The sequence below is a fragment of the Cyanistes caeruleus genome, chromosome 19 (assembly GCF_971803275.1).
Source record: "Cyanistes caeruleus chromosome 19, bCyaCae1.hap1.1, whole genome shotgun sequence".
Lineage (NCBI taxonomy): Eukaryota > Metazoa > Chordata > Aves > Passeriformes > Paridae > Cyanistes > Cyanistes caeruleus.
In genome coordinates, this window is record NC_141719.1 from 6,435,686 (window position 1) to 6,459,597 (window position 23,912).

The window sequence follows — 23,912 nt, forward strand, 5'->3', positions numbered from 1 at the left end:
GAACAACTTTTCATTTACCCAAGCTTTAAAATTGTGACAAGAAATGCAAAAGACAGACTAATTAAGAAAAAGAAATTAACCCTAGATTCCCAAAGCCTGCTTAAACAACAGCACCACTTTCTGTCCATGTGCATTTGGAAACATTCTTGAATTTAGTGTGGCATCATCTGCACTGGCGCTGTGCTGTACAGTAGTAAATGACATGAGGGACATAAAATGGCCTATTTCCTTAGGATAATTACCATCCTAAACAGGCATTTTGTATTATTTATCATATATTCATCATCATCCTTCTCCCTAGCACTGTTTCTCAATGCAGTCAGAATCTTGTGTAGACACCCAGAGGGGCTCAATCAATTCATGTGAAGTCAATAGAAACCAGTACAGTACTAGCAGGGTTAGTGTCACAACTCCAAACACAATTCCAACCATAAATCAGCATCAATGAGGTCAGAATCCACTTAAAATGTTAACAAAGATATCTGTATTAAGTAATGTAATAAAAACTGGCGTAATATACCCTATTTTGAGTATCAACTAGCCCCAAGCTGCCCTGCCTCACATAAATCTGCATTAAGAACAATACAAGATTTGGACATGTAAGCCTCCAGATTCTCAAGGCAGCTTTTTCATTACTTTATAGTTTGTCTAGGCAATTATCTCTGTGAAATGTAGCGCAAAGCACAACCATTCTGATTTGGCAGAAAACTCTTACTCTGCCATCTCTGACCAGAGATGTTTGTACAGCCTGAGCAGCTGCATCTTGTTATTTCTATATAACAAGTAGTGGAAAATATTTGGAGGTATTAGACTAAAAGGTATTGTAAAAGTAGAAAGTATTTCTTTAATAGCTAATGTTTCTCCAGGCTTTCAATTAAGAACTACAGTCATTCCTAAAGGATGAGGACAGGGCATGTTTTACTCACCTCCTACACGTGCTGGTATCCTTTTATAAAAGGCTGATATAGAAATTTGTTAATACTCTTCTATACATTGGTAGAGCTGGATGGTCTGTGACCCTCAATATGCAAATTAATCAGCACTTTAGGGGCTGGATGAAGCCCCTAAATTACATATGGCCCAAATTCACACTAACAGTATCCCATAGTAACAGGATGAAAATGAGAAGAATTTTAGTATTTGCTCTTTCCTCTAAAAAAGGTATCAAAAAAACCTGTCTGGAAAAGGTTTCCTACCTTCATTCTAAACCACAGCAAACAAGAGGATTGCTGTCCTTACAAGGCTGTGATATCTCTGCTGAGCAGGTACAGTGGTTTTGGTTCACCAATTTGAGTTTCCTGACCAATGCACCAAATAATGCAGAGGGTTTAAATCCCACTAGTGGGTTTAAACCCAATAGTAGTGGGTTTAAAATCACCAGTGCATCCATTGGAATTATCTACTCATTTCCTGCTGTGGGATATGAATTAGAAGGAGGGCAAAGCAGGCTCAAAACTTAAAAGGTATAAATAAAACTTTATTAACAGAACTAAAAGAACAGTGAGAATCAGAATAAAACCTTCAGAACACTTCTTCTCCACCCACAACCTCTTTTCTTTCCCAGTGACAACATAGAGACAAAACCTGGGATTTTCAGTCAGTTAGGACCTCTACAACAGTCTTACATCATTTCTTGTAGGGAGAGGAGTTTCATGGAAACTTCTCCACAAGAAACAGCTCTCTTGTGGCTTTTTCATTTCCATGAATAGCAGCTGCCCAGAAAATCTGCAATTGTGAAGTTCCTCCCATCTTTGCAGCCTTCCCACAGCTGCATTCATGGACATGTCAACTTATGGTTTTTTTTTATTTTAAGGATGAGCTGCTCAAAAAGCAAAGGTTCTCTTCATCTGTCTCTGATATCATCTTAATCTCTGGCAACAGGCTTTGGGGAAAACTAGGAATACAGAATTAGTGACCACCCTCAAAAAATTTGGTTTGTGTTGCCAAGCAACACAAATTCTGCCAGAGACAGTGATAAAATTCCATTCTTCAGATAAACCTTAAATTTCTTTCTGACTATCTTTTCCTCTTCCTGCAATCTCTTGCTTTATTCACTGCATCCCACAACCTTTGCATTAAAACAAGAATGTGCTGAATTACTGTCTTTTCCCACATAACCTTTGCAATGGAATTTCTAAAATGTTGATATAACTTTAGTTATGATGATGTACAAATTCCTCATTTGCTTCTCTCAATTTTTAAGACATCTTTTAAAAAAACCCCTTTACCAAATAGCCTAATTTAGTACTAACCTAGGTGATTACAGAATTAGGTCTTTCCAGTCGTTGTCCCTCACCTCTCTACTTTCTCAGACTGGTTTTCTTCCCTCTTTCTGCCTCCACCATTCCACAGCTCCTCATCTGGGCACATCCTCCTCCACAGCAAGTGTCTGCTCATCTGCCCACCTCAGCACAACTGTCCTTACCCAGCCATTCCCAGATCCCAAAATCTAGCCCCAAGCCCTTCATTTGATAAGACACAGGATTTGGAACTTATTTTGAGTTTAGCAAGGAAATCTGTTTCCCTCAGAAGCCGACTCCATTTTTACCACGCTCATGTATGCAAATCTATGCATGTGTGTGATGTGGTGTGCATCTGTGGGCATAATATTTGCAACCATAATAAATGTGAATGTGATTTATATTAAAGAACAACAGCAGATGAGATCGAGCAGCTCAGGAAAAAGCCAGGAGATGAGACACAAGTGCTTCCTTTAAGAGTGGAGAGGGGATATGCCTGGGGAAGTGAGTCTCTAGGCTGGCAGCTACAGCAATGAAAGGACAATTCAAACCAGAACCAGGGGACACGAGTATCGAGCTGAGCACCTGCTTTTTCAGATTTTTTTGTCTTCAAAGCTGCTCCATCACCAGTTATCCCATGCCCTGGATACAGGTGGAAAAGAAGTTTGGGAACTGCATTAGCAAGTAGAAAAATGTTGGAAAAAAAGAGCACAAAAATAGGCAGCAAAGAGAGATCCTACATTGTAAACCTTCCTGCCATCACAGGTAGAGGTTTAGGAATCTCCTGAGCCAGAGGTTCCGCTGCATTAACCTAGGAATAACTGAGAATAATCCTCACAGCTTTCACCTCCAGGAAGAGGCAGGCTCCAGCTAGGTGTATATTTAGAAAGATCAGTGGAGCCGTGCTGATTTACTGTGCAGATTATCATTTAGGCTGTAGCAGCATCCAAAAGCTCCAATTAGGAGGAGAGCTCCATCCTGTCACACACCAGATGAATACCCACACTCAAGCATTCCAGGGAGACAGGCCTGGCTGCCTTCATATGCTTCTAATTGGCTTCTCCTTGAAACTCATCCTGATTCTGCAACATTTGCAGATTGCAGCTGTTTGTTTACTTCACCGGACTGGAACATGAGAATTACTTTAGTGCATCCCTTGTGGAAGGCAGGACTTGCCAGCAGACTAAAGGATGATGGAACCCAGAGCCTAATGATAAGTTATAAAACATACCTTCGTCCTCCAGGCTCTGAGTATTTGACAGGATCATCAATTTCTGTCTATCATAAAAAAAATTTTATCACAGCCCTGTAGGCTCAATAAATAGGACATTCATGGTTCAGACATCTTTCACTGCCTATGGGAAGTTGATAGCTCAATCCAGATCTTTCAAGTGACATTCTGACCTTCCCCTCCTTCTGGGACAAAAACCATGGAATGAGAATAAAAAGAAGAGATGATGTACATCCATCTTCCTCATTTTTCGTTCTGCATCTGAAATTAATTAAAATCAGCCCTTACTGAAACAGCCTTTTCTAGTGCTTTTTCCATTGGAATATTAGCTTGTTATTTTAAACACCTTGACTGAGAGTCAGTGCAGAAATACTGAGCACCTAAATATGACATGATGTCAATACTGTCACTTATAACTAACAACTCTATGAGAGGGATCATTAAGCTCATTACAGACATCTTAAAAAAACAATCCTCTGTTTTGAGGCTGATAAAAGAACAAAAGCAAAGTCAAGGTCCCAAGTTCAAATAAATTCTACCCTGTAGATAAAAAGCAGAAGGTTCTCTTGGGGACAGTGGGAACTAAAACTAACTGTTGCCTTTCTTCAGCAACAGGGGTCTTAGGTAAGGCACAAGGCAAAACACTGCATTAAACATTTGTAATATTTCAGCATCACCAGAGTTGTACCTGGGAAGGCTTTTACTGCCAAGTGTCCAACTCTTTCAGCTCTTTGTTACATATCAGATTTTATTCCACAACTGAAGACCTTCAAGATAACAAAAGCATGCAAAGGAAAAGCAGATTGACTTTTTGGCAGGAAGTCAATGTGCAAATACTAATGAAATAATCTCAGTAAGCAGACTCTTCAAAGGTCAGCAGCAACACATTGGATAACTTCAGCATTTAAATTATTACAATTCTGTCTTCAAGGATTCTGACAGCTTCTGTGCCCTAAGTTAAGGGTTTTAAAAAATAATCAAGGTCTGATGACTGAACAGTCAGGGTCTCTACATCTCTATCTCTGTGACTCTTCAGACAAAGAGACTGTCTTTTTCCTACAGGAGCTACCAATCCAATTCCTAACTATTTAGGACCAGAACCAAAAGCAGTTAGGAAAGTGGTCTGTTATCAATTCTCTTTCTCATCTGTTTCTGGCAAAGTACAATATGGAACACCCAATCTCAGTGCTATCTCCCATTACCTGCATTCTCCCTGCTAATCTATATCTTGTTGTTTTATCTGTTTCTCCACTCTTCTACTTCAACCATCACAATCAAATACTCTTAATTTCTCAGTAAGGGGGATCCCTCACTGATCTCCCCATGACTTTCTTCTCTCCTTACTCAGAACTCAGGGTTGGGTTCAAGCAATGACAGATGATGGTGAGGAGGAGAAAATAACCCTCAGGAATGAAAGTCAATGACCTCAAACTGGCTAAGCTTTGAAATACCTCAGGTGAAAGTCACTTGCTGTCCCATAGTCCAATTTTGATAGAGTGGTGACTTCAGTGGTTTTATTGGGATCAGAAAAGACTCCTGGAAGAATGAAGCACAGCTTAAGTCTTCCATTCACTCAGTGGAGCACCTTCAGTTCTCATTTTTACTGCATTAAATTATGGAGCACTGATTCATTTCCTGTCTTGCACTTTTAGGGATCAGGATCAATCCTGCTGTGTTACTGACAAAAAACCCATCACTGGCATGTCAATAATTAACAATTACTGTCAGTTAATTCTGTATTAATCCTGCTTAGGGACTCAATTTCTATTAACTGTATATGAAGGAACACTTTATCCCTCTCTTCACTGTCCCACTCTTCATTTTATCAATGCTTGGGACTGAAAAATCTCTTATTTCTTCTTGCTACTTTAGATGGTTCCTTCATATTGCAGATCTCCCTGACGATATTGTAAATTGCCAGGTAAAAAATGTGCATATAAGGTAGACAGTCCTCTTGTCTGTGCTCAGAAATTGTACTGAAGAGATTTAGACTGGCTTAATTGGATTCACTTCAGCATCTTTCAAATAAACAAACTAAATTAATACAAATTTCAGCCTAACTTCATGCTAGGAGTTACTATACAGTGTTTTGAATCCCTTTATTGAAACTGATTAATTTAAATTACCTTTTTATTTAGACTTTGCTTTTAGAACATTAGAAAACAGAAAATCATAAGCAAAAAATACAGAATTCTAGGAGAGATTACTTTTTACTCCTTGCTGTGCCTAGTTCAAACACAAGAGGGTTGTTTTCTTTCTCTAAAAATGGTAAGGGTAGATTTCATTTCCACTTAATGCAGTACTACATTTAAGCTTCCTTATCCCTAACACAGCTCAGCTAGGAAAGGAATGTGAACTGAACCCTAACTCTCCATGAACCATGGAATCAACAATTACTTAACTTTTCTGATCCAGCATTTTTACTAAAGAAAAAAGCTTAAGAGGAACAGGAAGGGCACACCATGATTCTGCTTAAATTGACGTGTTTGGGATTTCCAGTTAGACCCCATCAGTTCCAAATCAGAGCAATCAAGAAGCCAAAATGAGAATTCTTATGTGCTAGTTTGGTTTCTGCATCTCTCCCCACCAATTTAGAAACATATGGAAAGTGAATTCCACAGTGGCAGGAAGCATTTTCAAGTTGCACAGCAGAACCTCTTTGGCAAAGACACGTCCAGGATCAGGCAGCCTCCAGGGAACTCGTCTGAATTTCATCTCCTCCAAGTGCCACCACTGGGGACAGAGCAGCAAGAAGAGCTCAGCATTCCAGAGAAAGTGACCTTAGGGCAAAGGAAAAGCAGGAATCACCTGGCTCAGGTGACATGGAAATGGAGGTGGGCCACTAAGGCTTACAGATATATAGGTTTTATGTCCAGCATGAAGGAATTTAGACAAGAGGGAAGAGTTGTTGACTGTGACACTGCCAAAGCACAAATACAGCAAGCATGGAAGAAACAGACATTTTACCCCATCTGTGAGAATTTGCTTTTGTTCTTTTTATCAGCCTCAAAACATGTCTATGATGAGTTTAATGATCTCTCTAAAAGAGTTGTTTAGTTCTAAGTGACAGAATCTCATGTCACATTTAGGTGCTCGACATTTCTGCATTGTTGAAGACAATCAGACAAGGTGTTTAAAATAACATGTAAACATCCTAATGAAAAAAAAAGCACTCAAAAAGGCTATTTCAGAAGGGGATGATTTGAGAACAGATTTACTACTAGCAGCCACCAGGAAAATGTCCATTCATTTCAGATGCAGAATGAAAAAAGAGGGAATGGATATACATACTTACATGGCTAAGTTAGAATCATTTCACCAATGTATTTATACTCTGTAGCAACAGCTCCAAATCCACTGATAGTGGAAACTGCTTAGGAATAGCACATTAAGTTCCAGGCTTCTAGGCAATCACTACAGTAACATAGTCTGTTTCCCTACATCTTGGCAGTCCTTGGAGAGGTGTAGATACAGATTTAATGAGCAATGCCTACCATCTGTTAATATTGCCTCTAAGAGCAACTGAGAAAGAAACAGCAATACCAAAAGTGCATGAGATGGCAGAAGCTTTAGAAAAACTGACCATCAATAATTGGGTTTTCTGTGTATGACTGCTATAAAAACAAATCCCCCAAAATGAGCAGACTACATGTTTATTTTGCAAGAATTACAATATTTAGGTCAGTCTTGAACCTGGGTTTAACCAGGAAATAAACATTCAGGTTAACAGAGCTAGTGAGTGTATCAGGCTCACCAAAATGCCACATCCCAGGACCTGAACCTGCAGGATCCAAACTCTGGGCTCACTCCTTTGTTAATGAACTAGAACAGCTTTTTTGAGTTATCTGATTTACATAAAGCATTGCTTACACAGGAAAGTAAGGCAGTATTTCTCATAGATGTGCAGTAGTTTAGGTTTGCCAACTTGTGACTATTGTATAGTTAGAAACCTGCCCTGTGCCTCACTCCACTGCCCAGAACACCACCCTGGGCCTGGAAAAGCAGCTCTTTGGAGGCACAGTAACCCTGAAAAAATTGAGCCAGACAACAAGACTCATTTCAAGAATAACCTTATAAACACCTGGGCTAGAGAACATGGCAATGACTACATGTACCATATCCCCTGCTGTGGTGAAGAAACCCCAAATTACAAGTTCTAATTAAGATGTTCATCCAGTTCTCTACCATTGTTAACAATATTAATATTTCTTACCAGTCCCAGTGGTACATGTCAGAATTTTGCTAAGAAAGACAGTTTGAATCAATTCTGCTTCAAGTACAGACAGAAACGTTAGTGGGGTTGTCTTTGCTCAAAGACCAGGCTGCACATGGTGGATAATGCAGAAAGATAAAACCAACACAATGTGTACCTCAAAGAGATCTGATTGTTGAGTGAGAACCATGAGTAAATATCACTGCCCTTGTCTGTATATCATGTATGTGTTTATAAAGTTAGAATATGTATTAGTTTTAGTAATAAGTTGATGATATAGAAATAAAGGGTAGAATGTTTTGGGGTGACTTCATAGTAGCTGCATCCCCAAATGCCTGGTTTATGTTACATATTAAGTTCTGCACCTTTAAAACTGGCTCTGAGAGCAAAGGGGGGAAGAAGAAGCCACAGTTTGTGTTGAGAAAGAGAATTCACTCCCCCACATCCTGCTGCTGCACTGTGGTGTCTGCAGCAGGACAGACAGATGGACAGAGCTTCTCTCTGGCTTTTAGTTAGTTTTAGCTAGCTGAGGCAGAGGAGTTCCCTGGACTTTTTCTTCCTTTTTTCCTGGATCTGTTCAAACCTGCTCTGGACTGAAAACACCCAGCCAAACCCAGGAGCTCACTCACTCCTGTGACCCACCAGGGCCTGGAACTCGGCACCTTCCAGCACCAGACGGACTGAGAAGAACCTGAGTGAGCTGAGCTACTCCACATGAAAAGGACTTTTTCTGGATTTGCCATCTCATCAAACAGTGAGAAGTTTTATTGTTAAATAGAGAGTTGGGCAAAGAAAAAAGTTGAGTGGAGTAAAAAAGTTTCTAGAAGTTTTATTCTAGTTTTTTATTCTTGTAGTTCTGTTAATAAACTTTCTTTATTCCTTTTAAGTTTTGAGCCTGTTTGACCCTTCTCCTAATCCATATCTCACAGCAAGAAATAAGTAAGCATTCTGGTGATTTTTAGCTAGTGCTTAAAACCACCACAAGCTGATAGAACAAAAACTTCATTTTCTTCATCCAGTCATATACATTTCAGTCTTTTAATATTAATTACTTCTTCATCAAGAAAGCTTGGCAAAAATTCATTTAAGTGCTTTGGGTTTATTTCCACAGTCCCAGTTTAATTTGAACACAGTATTAAATCTGGAGGGAAAGACATAACTGGAGGTCCATAGTTTACATGATGAGGTATCTTTGGCCTACTTTATCCTACAAAGCTTTGTGACAAGAACAGATGTAAAAGCTCCTTGCAGTCCTTAATCAAGACATACTATTAACTGAGATAACCAGAAGGCAAAAGAATAAGCCAAGTCACCAGGGTTCAGAAACAGAGATGGTTGCAGGAGATAAAGGGTTTATTTTAATCCCAGGAACTCCCTGGCAGAGTTTAAGTCAATTATAATGTTAAAGCCACATTACCTTGCTGTATGCTAGTATGAAAATGTAGCATACATTTGTAGCAATTTAATAATCATCAAATTTTATTAAATACTGACCCTTTGAATCAGAAATGCATTATTTTTCAGTGATTTTAATGGGTTATTAATTTATGCAAATTACAAAGAGAGATTACGTCCCTTTTCCAAGCAGATTATTCCAAGTACAGTTAAAATGCAAAAGTGTACTTTCTTTTTTGTAACTTCTGCAGAGAAAACAAAGGCAAAAAACTTCTGCTTGTTTTCATCACAGAAAAAGAGGAATCAAAACCACATTCAGAGCAAGATATAATTAGGTGATAATTTAACTGTGCATGTTTCCTATTAGGGAGATTGTCACATTGAACCTTATTTAACACCAAAATCTTGTTGTTTAGAGATAGACTGTCATTATTTATTAAATCAAAACAAAAATAGAACACCCCTTCTGTATGTCATGCAGACATTGTGGATGCTGATACCACTCTGGCAGGCACCAGGTACTCAGCTCCTTGCATTGAAGGAAATAATTTTTGAAAGACTGGATTTTGCATTCCTCTAGAACTCAAAACCAAATTCTTTAATTTTACTTTTAGCATGGGGTATGGCACTAAACTGAAAACACATGAAAGCTAAAAACCATTCCAATTCACAGTCTGTCAGACAGGTGTGGTAAAGAGAGCCCAAAACACACACAGAAGGTGCTCCATCCCTCTCCTTGCCCCATGGTAAGACATTCTCACAGATAAATACCCCTGAAACTCTCCCAGCCACAACCACAGTCTGCTTTCTTCCACAGCCTATTCCCTCTGCCCTAACTTCTGTCTCACCCATACTGTACAGATGAAGACCTATTAAAATTCTTATTTACAGACCCCTGCTGGAACCCTAAACCACTGCACTGTAGTGTCCAAAGTTACCTCGTGTCTCAGTGGACAGATTAATTGTTTCCTTATTTTCTTCCTCTGTGTTTTTGGTTTTTTTTTTTAATTTGTAAAATGATTTTTACCTGGGGATTTTTTTTTATACCTGAACAGAAATTAAATCCTGAAAGTAAGTCCAGACATTCCATCTCACTGTGCTAAATCTCTGGGAAAAGCTCTGGGCTCTCCCAGATACTCCAAATACTCTGCTAGTTTATAAAACATAATTCTGCAAAGGCCTGAATAGCCATTTTGAACTTGGCCACATCCTCAAATGTCAGTAAAAGCCACCTGTGGTGACAAGCACCCCTGTTGATGGCAGACTGACTGAAGGGACATAGGGGCTGTTCTAACACTTAGGGACAGCTGCACCACATAGTAAAACCAACATTTCATTTCTATAGCTCTTATTTTAGCTTCTACTAATGTCAGATCACATAGAAAGAATTTAACAGTTTCTTCATCTACATTTATTAGATGGTACACACTCTTAGTGTGCTACAGAATAGGGGAAATAAAGAAGCATAAAATTCACTTCCGTTCAAGAACAGCCAAGATCAGTCTCAAAGAGCAATAAATAGTAAGATACTGCTAACACCCAGCATGAAGAAAGACAGTTAAAACCGTTATAAATCCATATCTCTCAGTTACTTAACAATCTATAGGTTCAGTCAATTTAAAAGATCCAGGAACAGGGGTTTAGTGGATTAGTAACAACAGACCATTAATCTCTGCAGCCTCCATTTTAATCCAGCAATAACCAAAGTGATTGAAAATCATTCTGACACGTGATTAGTAAAGCTTCTGAGCATGGTTTTCTCCCATACTTTAATCCCCACTGCAGAGGTCACAGCACCTTTCTAATGGAACTATTTACTAAGGAATCTCTGCTTAATGTTTAACTAAAGTTTAGGCCAACATTTTTGGCTGACTAAATCCTCTGCACACTACCTCTCTGAATTAACAGCTGATTTTGAAGATTTCATTTTGCACTTCATTTCAATCTATACTAGCAAAGCTTTCTTTCTTTCCTGGAAAAATGTCCAAAACAAAGTTGTCTCAAACAAATACTCATTTTCTACATAAGATTTTAAATAAACACGTAGGAATTGATAACTGTCATCCTAAATGCCAGATTATTTCTGTACACTTTATATAATATCAGTGAAAGTTACATCCAAAAAAACTTGAGTTTTAAAAATAATGCACTAGTATTACATCACACACTCTGGTTTTAAATATAAGAATGCTTTATTTCAAATGTATTAACTTCTGGAGTATCCAGCGACTAGAATCAATTCTTAAATGACCAGTAATGAGATGACACTAAGTGATCAAGACACATTTCATCATTTATTCCTCCACAACAACAGCATATCAGTGAAGAAGCCATTGAAAGAGACACCTTGCAAAAAGGATTTAAATTCAGCTACTGCTACTGGTGGCCTGAAACCTGAGCCACAGGTTCCTTTTCAGAAGCATTAAAAGCAAGATGCTGACTACCCTGAAATCAGAAACACTCTTTTACTACTGCAAAGTAAATAAATATTTAAAAACATAAAAACACAGCAGAAGGTCCCAGCTCCATAGAGCAGGGAACTAAAAATGGGTGTTTTGAGTGAGTTACTGCTGTTTGTGAAGCATTAAGTAGTACCAAAGTAGGACAAGGGCTGGAGAAGAGAAAGGAGAAAGTCTGCAAGCTTTGTGCCCTTTGGTAGACATAATCCATATACAGAAATATGATCTAAATGTATTGCAGAGATGTCCAGCTGTTTTTATAAATAGTACAAAACCTTTTTCTTGTGGTATAAATTAATTCATAATATTATAAATGAGCCTTATCTCATTTAAATACATGAGGAATTTTTGCTGACACATCCTGAATCTGCCACCAGCAGGGGAGAGGAGTTGTTTGCTTTGCTTGGTCCCAGACAGAGGCACAGACAGATCCTCAAGTGTTTTACGTTTTCCCCACCAAACAGTTTTCTCTCAGTCTGACTAAACTGTGCCTAACCCATCTAAATTCTGTCAGCTGCTTGCACACACCAGCATGAGGTGTCCCAGGCATCCCTGCAGGCACCACCTGGTCCACAGGTGAGTCCCCATCCCACTGGATGTCCTCTTTAGATCAGGATTTGAGGCCAAGAGAAAATTAAAATTTGTGTTGGGAACAAAGTGGAAGAGAAACTCACACATAAAAAGCATTGCATATTACCACTCATCTCTTGTAATTTCGCTTTTTAGTCTTCTGGTTGTGTTTATTATCGTGGAAGATGGTGTTTGTTTCTTGCAGGGCATCCATACAATGAGAATTAACAAAATACAATCCAGTTTATATGAATTCTGATTGTACATTTTATCTTGCTATGCTAATCACCCTAGAAAAGTCTGCATCTTTGCTTTACCACACAAAGAGCTGAGATTATTTTACCAGGATAAAAACCTGTTTTCTATACAACTGTATAATTTAAAGAGTGATTATGAAAATTTTTGCTCATCTTAGCTGGGCTTTTCCAAAGATTTTGTATTATTCACATATTATACCACTGCTACTCCTTGCTTCAGCAAAGCACTTCAACACATCCTTAATCTAAACTGTTTTATACAATTACATGTTAAGACTCAGACTGAGCAGAACACTTAAACAAGTCTTTTAAGTTTTGCATTTTGCTGAATCTGGCTGTTAGTATATCAAAATAAAATGTAAAGAGGGTGACTCAGTTTTTAGCTTGCATGTATGGAAACATATTTATACTGTCTAATAAAATAATATTATTTATTACTCTATTTTCCATCCTGTTTCACAGTGAGCTAAATACCTGTGACTCTAGAGCAAAGGCACAATTACAGACTGGCAAAGATGAATTGTTAACAACTTGGAGAGAGTGCTAGGGGAGCTAATGAAGATAAAAATTATGCATCTTGAAATAACTTTACATTTCAGTTGGAATTACTGCCACATGGTACCCTCAGGATTGTCTGGGCAAGCAAAAGGAGACTGTGGGGTCCTTGTAGATTACTTTGTTTTCCAGCAAGTACAAAAACCAATATGACAATAAGATAATGCTTATAGGTATGAATGTGAACAAAAAACCCCCTCTGAAACACCAGAAATGTTGAATCCAGGTGAATATATAATGCAAAATAAAAAATGGGAGGAGTTCAGACATGATGGAAAAATTCCCTGGGGTGAGGTTTCACCCCTCCAAACAAATTCATGTTCAGAGTATATCCAAGAATTCCAGCAGTACAGAAAGGAACCTGCTGGGCTGCTGAGAGCAAATTCCAAAGACAAAATTTAGGACCAAAATCTCTGGTGCTCTTTACTGTGTGTAGTCACCTACACCCACACTGAGGGGATGTGAAACACGAGGCAGGAAAGTGCTGCACTTGGAGAACCCACTCATTACTCACAGCCCAAACACAACCAGAAAAAGGCCAACTGAGTGAATCTCAATAATTTAAACTGAATTTAAATAACACACATTTATGGAGGAACCTTGTCTGGATCTGAATTTTACCTTAATATCACACACACTGGAAACCAATTTAAGTTAAATTCCAATGGATTTAATTCTTATGTATACCATAACTGTATCTTAGGATAACTTCACTGCACACATGATGAGGAGAAGAAACACTCTGTAGGAGGAAGGCAGAGAGAGAAGAAGAATCCAGACCATGAGGAAACACATCAGGGCTTTTCTGTGACCCTACACAAACTGAGGGGATCCAGCCCCACACCCCAACCAGAAACTCAGATTAAGATCAATTTGTGGCAGTTATATGGCCAAAATAAGAGTGAAAATGGACTGCTACTACTCAAATTCTTACTGACTGACTTTCCATGTGACATTTTACCTCAGCTTCTCCATCTGTGAAAGTGTGGCCAACACTGTGTGTTCCCTGCAAACTGCCCCAAGTCCTGACACTGAAATTATTTATTTTTTTTAATTGAAATATAATGCAAAGCTCCTTCATTCACACCTTTCAGTCTTAGAAAAATCAAGACAAGCAGCCCCATTCAGAGAACTCTTCTGTCAGCAGGTTTCCACATTTCTCACCAGCTGGATTAGGAGCAGCAGAGCATCAGTTAAACTCCTTTCTGTTCCAGCAGTGGGGACCATCACAGCTCACACACCTTTCCCCTCCAGCAGCAGCAGCCCTTCCATAAATGCAGCTTCCCATGTGGGAAACAGAAAGCCTTAACACCAAGCTGTGGGGCATTCCACTGATGTATAAACAAACAGCTAATTTTGCATAAAATTCCACTCCCAAGAACCCTACTGAAGTATTGCTTCCTTTTTTACCAGGAGGTATAAATTTTCAGCACCACCTTTTTCCTGAAGTTTCTTTTCTCTTCTATGATGGCAAATTCAAGTTAATGCTCTTTATAGCAGCCCAAGAATGTCACATTGCCATATAAATTTCAGCTGTGGCAGCAGGAACCCCTCCTGACCTGCTCCCTACCCAAAAACCATCCTACTGGGAATGGCAGGGCTTGCTGGAGGACACAGCCTCTTCAACATCACTTCAAAGACTTGTTTTTCATAGTCACATGTACAAAAGACCCTTCACTAGCACTCATTATATTTTTCTTTTAGCATTAATAATACATAGGTGTCCTGCTGGCAAAGCAGAAAAAGTCCTTTTAGGATTATTCCTGCAGCAGAACAAGGCTCTGTAGTAGTTAACAGCAGGAAGGAACTGAAATTGGAAACAACCCACAAAAATGACAAGAGGATGATTTTTCAGAAACCACGTTTCCCTCTAAATTCATCTACTCAAATTCTATTTCCAAAACATAGAGATGTCAACACATTTAGAGGGGGAAAAAAAAAAAAAGGGTAACATTGCTTAGCAGCCTCCTCCAGGCATGTGCTGAGAAGCCACTTGGGAAGAGTCAGTGCACGATTTTTCCATTCCATATTTAAAGCTTGACCAAGTTAAAGACTAACAATAAAGGGAGGAAAAAACAATTTATGCTTATTTTAGTGTTTTACTAAAAAGTATACTCTATTTAGTTATTTGTGGCTTACAGCTGCTGTGGTGTTTTTCTGGCAACAATATCAGAAAAGTAAAAACGGTGGGGAATTTAATGCTTTTTTTTATTTCAGAAATACAAATGTTACAGATTCATGAATTCAAAACAGAAATGCTTCCATGTGAAAACATACATCTGACAATGAAAGTATTTATTTTCTTTAGTTCTGAATACTGATTTCATAATGCAATGTACATGGAAACTGATCACCTTCCCCTTTCCAAGATGAGTAAAAATAAATTAAATATTTTAAGACTGTGATCCTGAAAGGCTTTACCTGGCTGTCTACAGCAGCACAGACACCTGCCACCTAAAGCTTTTCTTGCTGCTGACAGTTCAAGTTTTGCAATTTTTAAGGCCCTAGTCTCAGTAACACCAAAGTCCTTTAAAACATCTTTTGGGAGTTATGAGGACTTTTAGGGTGGATGTAAATCTAGGTTACCTTTACCTCAGCTGTCACCTGCTAAGCTCTACATGACAAATTTGCCTTATTGGCAAATTGGAAGTTTGTACTTATGAACACCCATGTGCATGAATGAGGCACTACATCACCAGAAAGGCACCCCACAGGATATAGGTCTACAATATTTCAGCCCTCTATTTTCATGACAATATTAATTTGCTATTTTATCTCCAAGAAATTCCATTAGAAGACACTTGGCAGCTTTATAACTCTCAATGGTTAAACCAGCAATAAAATACTTTATTACTTTGAATTCAGCTGTAAATAGGTTTGTCTGTAAAGCCTCCCCTCCCTCAAATACCAGATTATTATCCTTTGAAAAACATTATTTCCCATTTATTTACCAATAATGTTTCAATTCATTTACCACAGTGCAATTTTTGCTAAGTGATATTGTCCTATGTATGGGCAGGCACCTTTGTACCTTCTGATGGCATTACAATTGAAATTCAGTCCCATTGTACAGTGTTACCTCTAAACAAGTCAATTACAATTTGATTCTTATTTCATATTCCTCCCAACATGGTGTGGAGTGAAGACAAAAACAAGACAGGAGCAAAACAACACTTATCACAGTATTTCTGTATTGTCCATAACTAACTGTCACCTAGTTTTGTCTGCTGCTTGAGCTGGTAATGAGATAATGATGGAACAGTTTTATATAGTTCTCTATTAACAGCCCAGATGGGCCATGTTAAGTTTAGCCATAATCAGCAACGATGAAAACAGCAACTTCCTCCTCAGCTAAATTACCACCTTTCAACCAAGAAAGAAAGCAATACTTTGACCAATAGCAACAGAGAAAAAACAGTATTTTAGGGAAAGCAGGAATTCCTTATTCATTCATATGCAAGGAATATTCAAAATGCAAATGGGAAGCCATTTCAATCCTTGCTATATTTAAAATCTAGCTGTTGTAGAATTGAAAACTGAGAACTTTCCAAAAATGTCAAGGGCAAAACTTCCCTATAGCCTCAGCTGCATTTTAAAGAGCTTAATTTGAGTTGGGTTTGATTCCTGACTTTAATAATTTTATCTTGGTATCTAGTTCAATTGGATTACAATGAGGCAACATAACCAGGTGAAGAGGTTTGAAACCTGGGTATCTACACCACTATGATTTGGAAAAGAATAGCAGCAATAACCAGTTTCTTTCCACCAGTTTATTGGATGGAAAATAGTTCAGCATAATGTACAAAAATTATTCATGAATATTCCCTTCTATTACCTTAACATAGGCTAAAAATATGTGTGTTATTCCAGCACTTTAGTACCTATCTGGTCACACTCTAGCTGTAAAACTAACAATAAAAATAAATAGAATGATTAAAAATACAAGACATGCACAAAAAAAAAGTAAAAGCAGGTATTTACAGGAGACTACAAAGGCCATTTCCATAGAATTTTCAAGCAGAAACATGTTCACACCTTTTGAGAAGGTGGAAAAAAAATCTTTAAAGTGAGAAAGCATTCCAGAGCTGAGGAACTGAGGGTCTCTGGATCCAACCTATGGTCCCTCCATGTGGAGAATGTGAGCAGACAAACTCCATGTGGATTTTCAGTAACATCAACTCCATGCAGGCATGAAGATTTGCCCACAGACATGAGGCTCTGGAGATGGTACTAAAGCAGGAAAAAATATTGTAATGGGTAAAGTTCTCAGTTACCAGGAACCCTCTGCATGTTACACCTTCCTGTATGCCTAGTGCTTACTTTCATATATGTGTGTTTAATATATATATCTGTGCTATGAAGAATTCCTTCCCCTAGAACATCACACATCTTAAAAGTGACAGAAGATATTTCTGTGACACTATTTGAGGATAATTAACATGGTTTCAACATTTTTGTCCTAACATAATGAACCATTCTCTGTTCTAATGCTGGATGTTAGAGCTTTGATATTCTTCTCGTCTGCAATTCTGCTTGAATTATCTCAGGTTGTGTGATGCTATGAGAAGAAGAGTTATCCAACCTTACAGACCATGATTCAGCAGGTAATTCCAACCCTGGCATAGTTTAGAGTTCCTATAGGGCATCTCTGTGTTATGGCAGGTCATAAGAGCTCAGAGACTGCAGAACTGGCAAGACAGAAAACGAAGTGGAAATGTGCTCCAAATCTACCTCTAGTCCTCACTGCCAGGAGATGCCACATCAGCTGCTCAGCACACACTGGAGTTCCCAGATAGAAGAAGGTTCTTTTACATCATCTCAGTTGTTCATCATACATGATTTATGGCACTAGTGTGCTGCCAAACAGGCCACAGAAGTTGCATCCTAAAAGGGATTTGGCCCCATGTGCCTTGACAGCATGGCAAAGGATGAAAATACTTCCAAATAACACGACAGCTTTTATCCATGTCAGTTCCCAGAAGCTAAATGAATAAGAGGTAGTGTATCAATTCATAGGAAGGCACAAATATGTTGATCATGTAGGTTTTATAAATAATTTTGTTGATGTATTAACAGAAAATGTACATGAAAACCTTCTTAGCCAATACCCTCAACAGCTTCATTTTCTAATTTAAACCAAGAATCCTGTGAAGTTTTGAAAACAACTTCCTAGCTTTTTTTCTTGAAATTGATTGTTAATATCTCAATTCATAAAAAACCTTCCTCATGGCTCATACAAATGCCTGTGTAAGCAAAGGTGACAGCCACCTGAGAACATTGATGCTAATTCATCTTTGGTGGTATTGTTACTCAGGAAGGAAATTTTGGACATCATACAACAACTATTATCTTCTTTGTATATAAACAGTAGAATCCCTGTGCCAGGAGTATCTGCATCTTCAAAGGAACAACATCTAGTGAGGACTTATTTCAGCATTCTGTCTACAGGACATTTCCTCTGCTCTGTGCTCCTTCTATGCTGAACAGTATCATTAAAAAGACAAAACATCAAAAGTCATAATACACATTATGACTGTTTTTCTCAGTGGCTACAACTTAAAGGAATAAATATGACTTTGAAGGAAAGCAAGGGCTTTTATTTCTGTCTAAAGGACAGAAATGGTTTTCGTGGTCCTTCAGCCTGTTTATATTTCTCATTTGCATCTGCACAAGGAAACTAGATTCTCTTTTCAAACAAGCAATTCCAAGTAGCAAAAGCCTTAATTCAGTATGCCAAGAAAACAAAAATGTTGAGTTCATGAAGTTCACAGATAAATTATTTCCCAAAGCCACGGAAGAGACGGTGATTAAGAAAAAAATCAATTTCTAAATCTCAGCATAGTTTCTTCCAAAACAATCTCTCATACACACAAGTAACTGACAGATAAAAATTATTAAATATAAAATATTTTGAAAACATATATACACCTCTTTTTATTAGATTAAACTACTCTTTATTTTTTCCCTATGCTAAATCTCCAAGAATTCATGAATGTGAGAGACACCGAAGAGTCAATAACTTCATCATTACTTATTTTAAATAAGAAACACAGCACAAGTGCTACATTCAGCATAATTTCTACTTAAATGTTATGTAAATACACAGCAAAGGACGTACCACTGAACCTGTGTTCAGTAAGTTCATTAATAATGGTTAAAGAACTTTACAGTCTGTTCAATTCAGTGAATGACATTATCCCTTTGAAGAGCAGCCCCTAATAGGCCCTAATCCAAATAACTGCTGGAATTAGCAGGAGGAAGATCACAGGTTTAAACAGACACTGAATCAAACATTTGCTAATGTTCAGGAAAGATCCATGTACAGCAGATCTCCCTTCAGTCTTCACTGCCAAAACAACTGAATGAATAAGAAAGAAAAAAAGAAAATAAATACTGCCACACTCCTTAACTCACATTTCAGACATTTGCAGCACTGGATCACAACTAGTGTTTTTAAGTAACATGTTGAATGAATGACCAGTGGTGAAGTACAAAAATACAGAGTGCCTCCAATCCTGTGCTGAGGCAATCCCTTAACAGGCTTCATGACATCTCCCACCTGCACTGTTATCCAGACATCCCAGCCAGATAATTTGCTACAAAACCCAGTGTAAAAAGGATGGCAGAGGCAAATACAGAGCGTTAGTGCCAGTCAGATATCTACAGATCTTAATCCTTTTTACTGAGATGACATATAGTGAGGATTCCTGAAAAAAAATAAAAATCCCCAGGAAGAGGAAGAAAAGAATACCAGGCTGAAGCGTGTATACATCCTCTGTGTGGTCAAAATTACCCGAACACAGCTTTAACCATGAAATAGAAGCATCCCACCATTCACTTATTCCCTTTATTCCCTCAAAAAAAAAAAAAAAAAAAAAAGAAGAAGAAGAAAAAAGAGAAAAAGCAAACAGACATGGTGTGAGTGTGGACAGTATCAGGTATCAGTGCTAGAGGGAGATGGAGAATGATGGGAGCCCCTGCAGGACTGATCCCACTGGTTCCGAAGCCTGGGCTCCCCTGTCTGAAGAGCAGGAAAGGAGGGCAGGAGCTCAGGGAACAGCTAAATGCATGGCATGAGTAGCTGCATAGAATGGGACAGCTTCTTTCTGTTTCAGGGTATTAATGTCACAGTGGCCAAGAGAGTGATGAGCTGCAGTTAGCCATTCTCACAGTGGTACTTTAAAAAGTGCCTGATTTGAGGAGCACTGGACAGGCGGCACATCACGCTGAGCTAAACAGATAAGTGTGATATTTCAATGACAAGAGGCAGCAGGTTTTGCTGTTCTAAAAAGCAGGAGAGAGAATTTTTCTGATGGTACCAATGGACACGACTGGAAGGTCAGCCTGGGTTGCTGGCAGTGTCACCCGGGTGCCTGGTGGCAGATGGTGCCAGTCTGTGGGGATAAAGGGAAGGCTGACGCACACCGTGGGCTGACAGCGATGCTATCTGCTCAGGAATACAGGAGCTCTGGGGCAGGTGCAGGCAGGACAGATTCACAGGGATGCTGAGCCCCAGCGTGTGCCCAGCCCAGGGGCTGGAAGGGTGGATGAAGTGGGAGGCACTGCAGGAAGCACGGTGGGGCTCAGCTGCCAGTGCGGATGCTGCAGGTGCTGCCGTGTTGGGGGGACACAGCCCAGGCCAATCCCAGGAGAGTTCTGGACCTGCCTCTCCCGACAGACATCCAGGCTGGACATTTGGGATGTCCAGCAGGACCCCAGCTCTGCCCCCAGCAGTGCCTTGTGCTGCTTGTGTTCCCATTTCTGGGCTTAGGCAGTGGCTGGAGGGCAGAGGAGGCGTGCGGGAAGGGGAGCAGGGGGAGATGCAGGCAGGCTGCATCCCCATGGGGCTCCCTGCAGTGTCCCAGGCTGGAAATGTGGCCACCTCGCCACTCCTGCCTCCCACAGCATCATTATTCCAAACGACTGTGACAAATTAACAAGGGAGCCAGGGCTTTTGCAGTCAAAGGGAGTGTTTTCCCCACAAATAAATTGCTCAAATCCTTTACACTACACACCTAGGCATGCCTATTTATTAATTGGACAAGCTCTGGCGACAACTGAAATTACCTTGCTTTCCACATATTGAAGGGAGAGAGATCTTTGCAATCTTAAAATAAAGCTGGAAATCCCAGCCACCACAGAGCTCTCTGATCGGGGCTTTATTTTTTATAAAGAAAAAAAAAATAATTTTCAGAGCACAGACACAGTAAAGCTCATTTTAAAAGCAGAGGCACATTCTTTACTGCTGTCCCTCCCTTTGCAGACCCTGAACTGTGGCACCAGAACATGACAGCTCCATCAACAAACCACAAATCCTTCCAGATCTGCATATCAGCCAAGTTTAAGAAGTTCAGGAGATATGAAATTCTGGGATCATGGCAACGTTGCAAGTAATTATCACTGTCAGGTACACTAGAAATGATATTTATCAGTACACTGTGTTGTGTATGGTATGAATGGTAATTAAAACACATTAAGGGTGAGAGGGAAGCGATGAGAGTCGATTTCTGTCACAACCCACTCACAGTACACCATTCACGGATTTTTCAACTACAGTTTTGATCTGGGTTTAACTGTTCCTCCTGCCCCTTAAGGGGATGCCTGGGAACCCTTGCACAGCATCTCCCCCGCTCCCTGGCTCCTTCTGTGCTTGCTGCATACCTGAAATGCAGATGATGAAATTCGCTTGCAGAAGAAAAAGCACCTCCCAAACAATTTCCATCCTCCGATTCTCATACCAAGTGCATCCCTCGGCGAAAAAAAATAACAAAGATCAATATCGCAGTTTGAACGATCCCAGCAAATTTCCTTTCGAACTTGCAGACTGTATTCCCCAGATGTGCTGACAACACATGTCCGAGCTCTCTCTCCGCACGGCTCAAGCGAGATCCCTTCCCTTCCTTCGCCCTCCGAAAAAGATCACGAAGCCAGCTGCCGGTACCGGGATCTTCCTCCTCGAGCGAGAAAAAATTCCACCAGATTTCCCAACACGACATAGACAGCAAAGCCCAACCGGTGCGATATCCAGAGAGTCTCTATTCCAGGGGCGGCCAGGCCGAGTTAACCCCAAAAAACTCTTTGCACGTCTCAGCGGGGCACGGCCGGGCAAGGAGGCGGCGAAGGGAGGGGGGATTCCCTTCCTGCTGCTGCTGCTATAGAGTGAGCGGAAAGAGATTAAAACCCGCTGCAAAGCCCTCCAGCCCCGCTGCAAAGCCCTCCAGCCCCGCTGCAAAGCCCTCCGGCCCCGCTGCAAAGCTCTCCGGCCCCGCTGCAAACCCCTCCGGCCCCGCTGCAAACCCCTCCGGCCCCGCTGCAAACCCCTCCAGCCCCTCTGCAAAGCTCTCCGGCCCCGCTGCAAACCCCTCCGGCCCCGCTGCAAACCCCTCCAGCCCCGCTGCAAACCCCTCCAGCCCCGCTGCAAACCCCTCCGGCCCCGCTGCAAACCCCTCCGGCCCCGCTGCAAACCCCTCCAGCCCCGCTGCAAAGCTCTCCGGCCCCGCTGCAAAGCTCTCCGGCCCCGCTGCAAACCCCTCCGGCCCCGCTGCGCTCCGGGCGCGCAGCCCCGGCCGCCCGGCCCCGCCGCAAAGCCGGCGTGCGACTGCAGGGGTCGGGCTTGCCCCGCACACCGAGCCCCGAAATGCAGCCCCGACACCCTGGCCCGAGATGCAGCCACAACAACCACCCTGGCCCGAGATGCAGCCACAACAAACACCCTGGCCCGAGATGCAGCCACAACAAACACCCTGGCCCGAGATGCAGCCACAACAAACCCCGAGCCCCGAGATGCAGCCACAACAAACCCCGAGCCCCGAGATGCAGCCACAACAAACCCCGAGCCCCGAGAGGCAGCCCCGCACAGCCCGGCAGGCGAGGCCGGGCTGTCCGGCCGGGGAGGAGCGCTGGGGGTGCGGGCTGTGCTCCCCCCCAGTGCGGAGTCCGCACCGAGTGCGGCTGCTGAGCGTCGCCGGGCGGCTTGGCTGAGGACGCCGGTATTTTAAAACTTATTTAAACAAGAAGGAAAAAGAGATTCAGACCCGAACTTCTGCCGGGTTGGTGGCGGAAGGGCACCGGGAGGCTCCAAGCGAGAGTTCCCCAAGTGCCCGCGCTGCGGTGCGCATCTGATGGCATTCCCCGGGCACAAGAGCTCTGCAGAGCTTCCACTCCCTCCCCCGGCCAAATAAATAAATAAAAATAAATAAAAAAAATCAATTAAAAAAAAAAAAAAAAAGCAATGCCAGTTTTGGGGAAATCCCTACCCCTCACTTACCCCCAAATCCTCCTGGTTTTTAGCCCTCCCAGCTCATCGGACGTGCCGCTCCAGCCTGCAGTTCCAAAAACAAGCCGAGGTCAAGCCGCGAGCCGCCGGCTGCCACCGCCTACATCCACCTCATCTGCCGGGAGGTGCCATCGCTGCTCGGCGCTGCCCCGCTCCCCGGAGCGCGGCTACTCCGCCATGTCCCCGGGCTGCGGGCGGTGCTGCGGGCACGGCGGGGCTGGGGCGGCGGCGCGCACGGCCGCGGAGGCGGTGCCAGCGCGGGCGGCGGCTCTGCACCGGCACCGGCACCGGCACCGGCACCCGGGATCGGGACCGGCACCGGGATCGGGATCGGGACCGGCACCGGCACCGGCACCCGGGATCGGGATCGGCACCGGCACCGGCACCGGCACCGGCACCGGCACCGGCACCGGCACCGGCACCCGGGATCGGGACCGGCACCGGGATCGGGACCGGCACCCGCACCGGCACCGGCACCGGCACCCGGGATCGGCACCGGCACCGGCACCGGCACCGGGATCGGGACCGGCACCGGCACCGGCACCCGGGATCGGGACCGGCACCCGCACCGGGATCGGGACCGGCACCGGCACCCGGGATCGGGATCGGCACCGGCACCGGCACCCGCACCGGCACCGGCACCGGCACCCGGGATCGGCACCGGCACCGGGATCGGGATCGGCACCGGCACCGGCACCGGCACCCGGGATCGGCAC

General features: G+C 41.8%; 1 protein-coding gene across 8 annotated transcripts in view; it reads right to left on the reverse strand.

Moving 5' to 3' along the window:
• The window catches only part of CA10 (carbonic anhydrase 10 (inactive)), a 174,452-nt gene extending 151,002 nt beyond the window's left edge, over window positions 1-23,450 (reverse strand). The window contains exons 1-2 of one of the 8 annotated variants that reach the window (XM_086857769.1): window positions 23,188-23,450; window positions 21,582-22,072 (exon numbers count right to left, since the gene is read on the reverse strand). In XM_086857769.1, coding sequence (XP_086713895.1) covers window positions 21,582-21,642 — 61 coding nt within the window. In that variant the 5' untranslated portion in view covers window positions 21,643-22,072; window positions 23,188-23,450. Of the gene's footprint in view, window positions 1-21,581; window positions 22,485-22,720; window positions 22,915-22,954; window positions 23,074-23,187 lie in introns of those variants that run through there. The other 7 variants (XM_086857775.1, XM_086857770.1, XM_086857772.1 and 4 more) reach the window with 7 other exon arrangements.
• Between the last annotated feature and the right edge of the window lie 462 nt (window positions 23,451-23,912).